This window comes from Sinocyclocheilus anshuiensis, unplaced genomic scaffold (genome assembly GCF_001515605.1).
Source record: "Sinocyclocheilus anshuiensis isolate Anshui unplaced genomic scaffold, SAMN03320099.WGS_v1.1 scaffold914, whole genome shotgun sequence".
NCBI lineage: Eukaryota > Metazoa > Chordata > Actinopteri > Cypriniformes > Cyprinidae > Sinocyclocheilus > Sinocyclocheilus anshuiensis.
In genome coordinates, this window is record NW_015539870.1 from 2,248,977 (window position 1) to 2,261,027 (window position 12,051).

Here is a 12,051-nt window from a genome sequence, read left to right on the forward strand (position 1 = left end):
GGATTTGTGATATCACAAATATCGACGAATGGGATGAGACCTGGTTTGAGCTGCACTAGAGAAGGCAACGAGTGTTATCACTATGTCGGAGACACGCTAGCTTTCCCAAGGCAGACGAACTTAGAGTGGTTACAATCATCCGGGTTTAAATCGTGCTCAAATTGATTTGATTTTGACGCAATATTTACACTGAAGCTCGCAGGAGGCTATGGTAAAGGGCGTGACATTTCCCGACCAGCCGCCGAGTGGAGCCAATCACAGCACACACTGGCCCAGCTAACCAATCATAGCACATTTCGTATTTCAGAAGGCGGGCCTTCATTTGATACAGGAACTATTCGAGCTGTTCATGCCAGACTGGGGAGAGAGGTGTTGTAATAATGTAAAATATGTGAAAAATAATGTGTTTTTCGAACAACCTAGTATAAGAGCCTGTTCTAGTACACCCCCAAAACAAAATCAAGACTTTGTAAAAGAGCATAATAGGACCCCTTTAAGGCCACTTAATATAAAGTGGGACCAAATAAAGTGTAACCTACTTTTTCTACTAAGTAAGTAAGTTTGCAAGTACATGTCAAGTACATGTGAAGTACATGTCAACTTATTCTGCTAAACCTAACCCTAAATTTGCGTCACGCAGTGTGTACATGGACCCTCACATAAAAAGCAAAGTATATTTTGACATTCCTCTCTTTGACATGTAGTTGCAAAGTTACTTAGTAGAATGTCTAAAGTGGACTATCGAAATAAAGTGTAACAACGCACTGTAAAATAAATAAACTTTATTTATACAACATCTAGGGTCGGGTAATTCTAAAATCTGACATTCTTTTACTATTTAAGTTAGCAAGTTTACAGGCACTTTAAACGTTTGATTTGCTTTGTGAACAGTTTTTCTGTCTGAAATCATAGCAGTTTGATTTTTTGCGAAGTTGCACTAAAAGCCCTAGATATGCATTGTATCTCGGCTTCATCTAGATCAATCGAACTACAACTAGTAGAGGTGATGTATGAAAATTATTTGATCACAGTTGTGTCATGTGACAAGATGCGGTCACAGTTCCTTTGAAATTGTAGGAATCCATGCGATTGGGAATTTTGCAGCATGGCAAAAGATTTGTTAGCGCAGACTTTGCAGCAGGTTCAAACTGGTCATGTGGATTCACTGTGTTGATGAACAGAAAACCGCTTGGTGTGAAAGTGACTTATGTGAGAGCATTGCTTCATAAATTGCTACACTATTGATAATAGACAATGGACCTTTTTGCCCGCAAAATTTCTCTGAAATTTCACTAATCTGACCCCACCTTTAGACAGACAGATGAAGACTGCAACTCGACTACACAAAAACTTGCTGCAAATGTATTATAACTGTGCATTAGTATCGCCAATAAAACTCTGAATATCTTTCAAAGATCCCAAAATTATCGCAACAATGGCAGATATAGTGACTAATTTTTCCTCAAAAGTGCTCATTGTAGCATCCAGGTACATTGTAAATATGACTTTTCTTCCGAATGGATTGATAAAAATCTATACACCATGACTCAAAAATGTTGTGTAGCAGCAGTCCAGGCAGACTGGCCTTGTCCCAGATGAGGCCCTTAGCACTTTGATAAAGGGGCATCTGTGAGCACCCTTCTGAAATCTAAATTGCCAAATGGAACATTTTAGCTAACTTGATTACATTTAAAAGTGTGCAGTTAGTGGATTACTTTAATGGGTTTACTCTTTATTTTACTACCTATGCATAATGCCACTTAACAGTTGACTTAATTTTTTATGACCACACATATGTGCTGGAATTGAAAAAGAGTCGATGCATGGCTAGATGAGAGTGTGGAAGTTGATCTGTAGTAGGCAGTCATGGGCTAGTCTGTGAATTGTTAGCCTAACGTAAGACGAAAGAAAATAATAGCGGTTGCCATGGCTGTCAAAAAGTTTTCCTGGTGAATGACCTCATGGAAGAAGATTAACATCACAGCCATCGCTGGCATCAGAAGCTTTATCATCGTGTGCCAACTTCCCACACAAACACAAAGAAACACTGCTCTGTTGGTTTGGGATGAACTCCCTGTTGTATAATCACACCGTGTCATCTGTGATTTCGGATTGAGCTTGAATACTAACCTTCCTTTTTTGGATTTGCTTAGTGCCGAGCAATTCTTCAATAATGGACCTTCTCTGAAATCTCAGGTTGATGTAATCTTTGGCAGTGAAACAGCTCTGCTATGATAATGCTAGTCTATTACCGCAACATCCCCATCTAGCAGATTCTGGATGTGTGGATGTCGGATATTTCCTCGCCAGAAACTGCTGTTTACAGTAGATTTTGACTTATTTTAGTGTGCTTATTTGTACACACAGTAGGAACTTTCAGCAAAGAAAGCGGCTTTTGGAAAAATGGCTAAAAACAATTTAGCCTGCTGTTTACTGCAGTCTTTATTTCTGTGAAACTCATATATCGGACAGGATAATTAATTGGCAGATATACAGTATATGCTAATTTTGAGATCAACATTGGTCAATTTACAATTAATTGTGTCAGTTTCAAAATCTATAATAACCACAAACATAGTGGGTGATAAACATTTCTCAAACATTAGTGAAAAATATTGAGTAAAAATAGTGACAAATAAGCGTTTAATTAGATTTCTGCATTTTTGTGTACACTCTAAAAAATGCTGGGTTAAATATAACCCAGCGCTGGGTTAAAAAGGGACAAACCCAGCTATTGGGTTGTTTTGACCCAGCGGTTATGTATTCCAAAACAACATTGTTTCGTTATTATGTCAACGATCGGCCACCTTGTTTTCGGACAAGTTAATATTGTTTAACTTCAATTTTAGACACAATATGGATGGTTATTTTGTCTATTTTTACAAATAGACAAATTCCAAATGAAGCAAAAGCAGCATCAACTGTTGAGTGTCATTGCACCAGAAAGACCGACACAAACACAGTCAAACTGAGCGATACAAACTGTGAAACCTCTGTGTTTTATACTAAATACCAGCACTCTTGGAACATTGCTTGTCTAATTAGATTTGAAAATCTGTTCTATAAAAATAGCTATCGATCGGACACTAGGTTAGACCTTGGACAAACTGTGATCTTTTTGTAATTTCCTATTCAGCTATTTGTTTTTGTGCTGAAATATTGTAAATAGTTACTCACTAAGTTTCCTCTCATTGCTGGCATATCTGCTCGCTGTAATGAGTTTACCCAAGGAAGTTTTGTTGACGTGTCAAATAAACATGTCCATTTTTAAAGTGACCATTTTTGTCTTTCCCTAAAGAAATAAACAGTCTTTGTTTGTGTATTCCAATACAAGGGCACATATTCAGACTCATCTTTCTCCCTGGCGAGGGGATTATTCTACCAAAATACATGGGAAAAAATAGAAAACTAAATGGATGAAACCAAATGCAACATTGGTTACCCCCCAGGCTAGCTTATGTGTTTCTTTCCTTTCCAATGTATTTGGTTTAGTTTTTAATTAGATTAGAATTCCAGTGTTGTGGTGGGAAGCCAGAGATCCCTGTTTCACCTAATGCTTCCTCTTGAATGCATTACAGAAACCAGATCCAAAGGATGTTTTTTTTTTTTTTGACATCTAAATATATTTTTGAATACCTTTTTGTCAATTTAATGTAAGATTTTATCAACCACATTTAGCTAATTTATTATATTATAGGGGAAACCTGGGCTGATTGTCAAATTGTTTACTCTAGTGACTGTTATTCAACGTAGATTTTTTTTTCTCTCCTCAGGACAGTGTTTTATATATACGTGGTAAATACTTTACAATGATATATATAGTATACAAAATATATTTAATTTATGTTTATTTATATTTATGATGCAAATTATAATGTTGGAATTTTAGTTTGGAGGCTAAAATTCATACAAATTATTCTAAATTAAGAACTATATGATTTGAATGAGTTAAAGCTCCAGTGACAACTAGCTCTGGCCTCCAACATGTGAAAACAAATAGATGTAATTTAAGATTTAAAGTCACACCTTCCTATTTTCCATCTTCAGACCAATAAATGTGCGAGTTAGAGACGTATTCCTTGTAGAAAGTGTCTGAAAATGTAATGGCCAGTGGTGGATAAAGCACTTGAAAGCCACACTTAAGTAAAAGTCACCGTTTAGAATATTACTTGAGTAAAAGTTTTAAAGAATGTGATATTTATTGTACTTATGTATGAGAAGTATTTTTTTTATATTAAACTTACTTAAGTATTGAAAGTAAACATACAAGTAAATTCAAAATAGAAAAGGAGCAAATACATATTAAAAATTGTGCTATACACAGTTTGAGCAGCAAGATTGTGTTCAGTTTTAACTCTTTCTTTCATTTTGTATCTTTGGGTTACTTCATCTGGTACAAAGACTCATTCCAACATAAGAAAACAGTTTTTGCAAATATGGAATCTGCATTTTTGATTTGATTATTTGTACAGCTGTATATACGGTAAATAATGCACAAACATCTTCTGTTCCAGATGCAAAAAAGTGCAGTTTTGTAACTATTTTCATTAGCGAAATACAGCAAAAACGGGCATCTAAAATGTAAATTAATACTAACTTTATTAAACTTGCATAAAATCAATATTACGTTTGTTATCATGCTGATATCTGGAGAAAAAAATGGCACACTTAGTGTGATATAGATTAACTATATTAAATGATATAAATTAGGGATGCACCGATACCATTTTTTCCAGTACTCGCCCGATACCGATACTTTTATTTTTGGTACTTGCCGATACCGAGTACTGATACCAATATTTTATTGCATTTGTAAATTGTTTAAATATTGGGTACAGAAACCAAAAGAGTATGTATAATGTTAGTTGGTTGACTTCATTTATCAAATAGATACAGTCAAACCAAAATTTATTCAGACACCTTCAACATTTCTCACATTATATTCGCTATAGTTTAGAAAATAGTAATAAAATATGACAAGAACTCAGAGTTACACTGTGTCAGAACAAATTCATCTTGATGATGTTAGATAATGATACCGATACCAGTATCGGTATCGGTGCATCCCTAATATAAATATAAAAGACATACAGAGGCATTTCGCTCCGCAGCAGACTTCTACCCAACAGTCAAAGCGGCATTACGTCACGAAAGTGTGGACTCAGAGGAAGACCGCAAGGGTTTAGGGTGCGATTTGGGACGGCGCAAACAACTTGACCCCGCCCTCAAACACTGTAGCATGTGCTGTACGCGGTAGACCAATCACAAAGGACTAGATCATCTGACCAATCAGAGCAGAGTAGGCTCACGGAAAGGAGGGGTTTAGAGAGACTCAATCTCAGAACTGCTTCGATTTAATCATTTACGAATCATTATATTACGAATCAAACTATATTAGGAACATTAAAAATGGCATAATAGGGGCAATTTAATAGAAATGTATCGGAGTAAAAGTATACATTTTAATTAGGAAAAATAGTGGAGTAAAAGTGCAAGTTGACAGAAATATTAAAACTCAAAGTACAGATTCTCATAAAAAATACTTAAGTATTGTAACAAAGTATTATTACTTCGTTACATTACACCGCTGGTAATGGCATACAATCAGAGGGTTAGTGTGTCTTGGCTGATGCAATATAAACTCTCTCTCTTTAGAGGCAATGTTGCTTTTAGCAGCACACGGTGGGGTGGTTGGTTAACATGATTAGTTCAGTTGCAGCAATCATGCGAATGCCAGAACAGAACCTAGAATAGAGTCGCCTGCTCTCCAGCAGTATGAAATGTTAACGTTTATGTTGTTAGCGAGCCCACTATTCCCTCAGAGAGAAGGAGAACGTATTCCGCGGCATGCTGCTGGAAAAGCCAGCGGGATAATAATTGGCTGTTGTATTCCAGCGGACAGCAGCTGCGTGGGGCGGACACATCTCTCAGCTGCTTGCGCACGCCAGGGAGGAGGGGGAAAGCATCCGTAATGGGGACGCCGAGAATAAAACAAAGATCCACTTCTGAACCCAGAATAAACACAGTCCAACAAAACATGCACTGCCTGGCCTCTGCTTTGGCTCTATTTTTTCACGTTGTTCGCTGCAGACAGAGCAGTGGCCCTTTTTTTGAAGGTTTCTGGGGAACATTCATATTTCTAGCTGACTAAACCGACTAAACACAAGTTTGACTGGACGCGTGACCTCCGGTACCTTCTGATTTATTTTTTTTGCTCGTTCAGCCTCTTTCGTCATTTTATTGGCTCTTCAAAGGATTCCATAGGAGCACCGCAGTACCATATAAGTCCAAATCTCAGCGTTTTATGGCCACTGTTTGTCAGTCACGCTTCCCTCATTTTGCATTCTGTATTTTGCAGATTTCTTGCTTGCTAATTTCCATTAACAATACACCTTCTCTTTTCCTTTCATGTGAGATTTTGTCACAAGACTTTTTTTCTATTGTTGGACACAAATGAAACCTCTGAAGAAGAGCCAATCCCATTGAAGGTTTGTTTTTTTGACAGCTCAGGTCGGGGAACGTGTCTGGACAATGAGCCTCTGAAACGAAACTTCCTGTACCCCACTGTGGCTCCAGGGCAGGTGTACGATGCAGATGAGCAGTGTCGTTTCCAGTACGGCGCCTCCTCCCGTCAGTGCAAATATGGGGTAAGAAGGCTGCAACACACTATCATGCTCTGGGAATGTCAGTCTCACATAGTGACATTTGTTGGCTCAGACACCAAGAATTTTTGGCATTTTTATGTCATCATTTCAAAAAAATATATTAAAAATTACAAGATTTAAAAGTTAATTGTGTGATATCTTTGCTACTAATGTCACCAAATGGCATTGCAAAAATAATACCTGTTTTCAGACAGGTTTCCCGAAATCATGCCATTGATTGAGCCAATGTTGTTTTGTCGGACTCATACAACAACCTCACACACCTCAAGAACCAAAAATTAGCTATCATCACAACAAGCACAACTGTTCTGTAGATGCTTAAACGTTATTTGAAAGTTGATAACATAATAGATAATACTATAGATTTTGGATTTTTAAATATTGCGGAAATGTTGTTACAACCACTGTTGCCAACTACTTTCAATGGACAGTTGCTAGTCTGCTCGCTAAATGTCACTAGATGGCGATATACTGACGAGTCGATCGGAAACTAGGACAAACCATATCTAGGGCCAGGTTTACTAAACAAGGCCTTCCACAGCCTCCCACATAATGGTGCAAATACCATTAAATTGTCTACCGCAAACCTTAGTAAATTATGTTGCGTGATTCATTTAAATATTCTCCTCCCATAAATTTTGCGTCTGAAAGAGACACTCCTACAAATGCATATGTAATGAGGTCAGCCACAAAAATGACTGTGCACGCCTTTTCATCAACTAATTTTTCACAGCACATCTTTAGTAAATCTTGACAGTAGGTGCTGGTATATCGGTGTATTGTTTATTATTGGTGTATAATGGTATATACCTGTACTTTTTTCATAAAACTTGCCTAGTGACAAATCTGGCGACTACATATGTCTGTAGGCAATTTAAAAAAAAAGTAACTAAATCTAGCAACAAAGCTGTTAAGATTACAGTGCTGGTTACAGCATTATTTGCATTACTTACATTAAATGTTTGGCAGTTGTGGCTAATAGCCCTATGCCAAATCCATGCCAACAATGGGCGAAGTCTGTTTGTAAGCAGTTTTTGGACTGGTTGTACTTTTACATCTTTGAAACACTTCATTCAAATGTACAGATTACATTAATTTAATAGCTGGTTTTGCTGTGGTTTTGTTTCCGTTGTAAAAACACATTACAGTATATTGATGTTTTGAGTCTACTTAAAGAAAACCTACCAGGTATGTAATCTCACAACATTTAAAAAATGTTTTTTTATTTTTTGGTTACAGTTTATTTAGACATTGTTTCGAGAATGTTTTAAAGACATTACTGGAATATTACTGAACTGCAACCAAAGCAATGAAGTGAAAAGCACTAAATCTTTAATGTAAATACGAATTTTTGTCCTAACCAAGCATCCTTGGCCAGAAAGTTCACGGCGTAATATAACAAACACATCAGGTGTGATCAGGTATTTGCTACATTCTTGATGCTTTACCTATGGCGTCTGAACCTGCTGTATATGTACTAAAATCCAAAAGCTGATTTTGATTCAGAAGGCAGTTTGGACATAGAGAGAAAGACCGCTACTTAAAGAGCTCTGAGGAGACATGATGCCGGAGGTCAAGCAGTTATTTTTACCACTGACCCAGAGGAGACTATTGTTCAGCAGGCAACATTACAAGAAGAGCTTGTACAGCTCCGATGTAGAGCAGTGAGGAAAAAAAAAGTGCTGTGAGTGATTGCTGCGGTGTCTCATTTGGACTTGTAAAGAATATATTGAGTTTAAGTTTTTGTAACACTTGGCCTGATTGTGGAGAACTTTTGGACGCTTTGAGAAATACAGGTTATAGTAATCAGCTGAGATTATTTTCACTTACTTTGAGGGCTAGAAGTGAGGCTGCCAAGTCGATACTCTCTTGTAGTACTCTCTTGATGCCTTAAATGTTGTCGAAAGTAAAGATCTTTGTTTTATCAGCACCTGAAACGAGCTCCGCCGAGCACCGTTTGAAGTCGGGCCACATATCTTTCAGAGAAAGCCCATACTTGAGGTTTGTTCCTTTTCCTGCCGAATCCTCAGACTTTTGGAAATGATAATGATTTTACCCAAAGAACAACAAACTTAAGCAAATAAACTGACACAGGGAGGGGAAAAAAGAGGCTTGAATGAAGCCAGGAAAATTAATGATCAATAAAAGACGGTGCTCTGCTTAGTACAAATATGTGGCTTTGCTTTCTACACCAGAAAAGAATTAAATTACCCGAGATTACAGAGTTCTTTTGTTTCATTGAGAGATATATCCGACAGTGGATGAACGCATGCCAAAAAGAGAACCCTGTAATTTCTCTCTTAAGCTCATAACTGTGGTATAGATCAGCATGGAAGATGGTCATGTAAAGAAAAAAAGTCTCGCATTCCCTTGGCTCAAGTTTAATACAGCGTGTAGTGTTAGTGGATTCTGACAATCTTATTTTTTTCTGCCAACCATCTGTTTAATACATGCCTTTGGAGAATTATAACCACACCATTGGACAAGAGGTTTGAATTTGGTTTGGAAAAACTGTTACGGAGAGATAAACACACACCAAGGGGGTGGACGAAAAATTTGAAACCTAAAAATATATTAATATCAAAGACCTAATAAGGAGCACAGCCGCCTTTTGCCTTCGATTCTTTCTGGAATGCTGTCATACACATCCTGAACGGTGTGGGGTGGAATTTACCCCATTCTTCAAGAAAAAAAAAAGCTTGGGGGTCTTTAGGACAAAGGCAGTGGAAATCTATTTCTAAATCTATTTTGCTTCAGATCAGTGGTCTTTAGATCTAGTCACTATAGGGAGGATATGGAGGCATTAGACTTTATCCTGCTGTTTATTAAAACACCAATTACTTAGCAGTGTACAGTATATGGGGAGATTATCACCATGGAACATGAGAACATCATAAAAAGAAAGTATTTAGTGGCAGTGGAGAGCACCTAGTATGGTAAAGTCGTCTCAATGATTTCAATGTGCCTGGGTCATTTTGAGGCTGGACTTTTCTGATAATTAGGTATTGTTCTTTGTGTGGTTATCTATACGAGTGAACTTGTGACAACTTCTGTGCTGAGTTTTTCTATGTTTTGCATATGATGTCTCAAGACTTACTTGGGTCGTTAATTAACTCATTCAAACATATATACATATGAGATTAATGAAATACATACACAACATTACATTTTGCACAAAATGACTCAAATGTCATATTAATATTACAAATTTTTACTCTTTTATTACAGTTTTGCTGGCATGGAATCTAATTTTAATCAACGAAAATAAGAATTTATTTGACAAAAAGTGCAAAACTGAACAATATTTATCTATTATTTACTAACAAAACAGTTAGCTCATGGTTCAATACATACCTCGTTTTATTTATTTTTTTAATGACGGTTTTCAGTTTGGTTTGGTTCAGTTCGGTTCTGATGGCTTGGCACATCAGATTGTTCCAGAGGTCTAAAGAGTACCTGAAAATCATACTTTAGTAAAAGTACAGAAAACTTACAGTGAAAATTACTCCATTACAAGTTACAACTCACCAGTTCCAAACAACTGATTTTAACAGTACTTAAAGTCCCCATGAAATTAAAATTAAAGTTTTTTGGGTGTTAGTATCAATATGTTAGTCTTAAGGTTATCTATAAGGCAGTGTGCTCCAAAACAGTGACAAAATTCGCATTTAGAAGATATAAGCATTCAAAGCTTGCAGTTCGTCACTTCCGCCAAAACGGCTCAACGATTTTTTTGACGTCACATCGTACTTCAGCTTCTCATCAAACTTTTTGTCCAATCAAATGCTCTCTAGAATCCGAAGCGCCCGCCCCCTACACTATAAAATAGACGCTGAAGCCGCGGCTGAAATCGGTCACTTGTCCACAGAATTAGTATTTTCTGTACAGTGAATGGCACGTAGTGCACTATATAGGGGACAGGGAACGATTCAAACAGTGTAAATATGCTTTCCATTGAGGAAAAGAAGAAGTCTGGTTTCGCGCTGTGTCACGCTAACCACCGCACCGCACACACACTCTGCTCCGGTCCAGAGACACGATAGCACGGAGCGGATCACATGCGCGAGTCGGCGCAGACCACAAAGTGTATCGGAGCTATTTGAATTCTACACAGAATGCTATATTTTATAGCAATATGGATGATACTGTGGCTGGCATACCCTGTCAAATGCAGCTTTACGGAGCTCAACGGCTCTGAACGGCTCTAGCCCAAGCTGTGATATAAATGAACGCTATTGGCTATTTTAAAAAAGGGCGGGGCTGCTTGATATGTCCCGCCCTGTCTTCCTGTTTCAGTTAAAATGACGTCAACACATAGAGTAACGCTGCGTGCTTCTAAGCATTTCAGGGGACCTTTAAGTATTTCTTCTCTATTGGCTTACCTGAGTCACTTTGTTTAATGAACTACGTTTCTTTTGAATTACTTCGTCTACCTTCATTATCCTTGTACCTAAACATTGTCTGTCTCTCTGTCTATCTATCTATCTATCTATCTGGGATGCCACAATTCTCAAAATAATATTGAACTGTTCGGTACAACATCCACGGTTCAATACATGCTGGTGAAGTTTTTTTTTTTGTGTATTTGTGTAAAATGTATTTACACATCTAACAGTCAGAATAGGCTATATCATATAATTCACGATATTGTTAACAAGTTAGATATTTTGAATAAAAAAGGAAAAGCTAAATAAAAGTGATACACTGTCATACAGTGCTATTGTGTCTGCATGATGCGTCGCCATGAAAATAATAAGATGATATGTATAGATTAAACCCCTTCCCAACGGATGAGCCCCCTCATGTATTGTGAATGCCCCCCAGTTTGTGTGTCCTGGTGCCACACTATGCTGGTCTTGTGTCAATTTTTTCTGGTCCCTCTTGAGAATTGATATTTCTGACCAACTTGCTTTTGCCTTCTTTCCTAGGAAGTGTGTAGAGAGCTCTGGTGCCTTAGCAAAAGTAACCGCTGTGTCACCAACAGTATCCCCGCCGCAGAAGGAACCCTGTGCCAGACCAGCACCATTGAAAAGGGGGTAAGTCCTTGTGCCATGAAAGAAAGCTTTATGCAATGAAATGGCAGGTAGTGGGAAACGGACTCCTTAGAGAAGAGATTGGCTCCGGGTGTGGCGTCTGGCCCTGCTCTCATCGCACCAGATATGGGAATAAGAAAGCCTATTCCCAGTGTTCACTCATGCACATGGCGTTTGGGTCATCAGTTCGTATTTCTGCCTGTCCAGGTTAGAGAGACAGTTTTAACAAAGATTAGGTGTTTGATTTCCGGTTTTTGTAAGTTTTTGTTTTGCCCTTTTTTCCCGTGCGCTCCTCCACGTCCCCATATGGAGGAGCGGTTAATGTTCATCTCAGTGGCTCAAGCGAGCCCAGA

The 12,051-nt window shown here is 37.8% G+C and overlaps 1 protein-coding gene across 1 annotated transcript in view; it reads left to right on the top strand.

Annotated features, from left to right (window-relative positions):
- Positions 1–12,051, top strand: part of LOC107685101 (A disintegrin and metalloproteinase with thrombospondin motifs 6-like) — a 95,696-nt gene that overhangs the window by 31,072 nt on the left and 52,573 nt on the right. The window contains exons 10-11 of the mRNA XM_016481588.1: positions 6,506–6,647; positions 11,594–11,701. Of these exons, the coding sequence (XP_016337074.1) occupies positions 6,506–6,647; positions 11,594–11,701 (250 nt within the window). The remainder of the gene's footprint in view (positions 1–6,505; positions 6,648–11,593; positions 11,702–12,051) is intronic.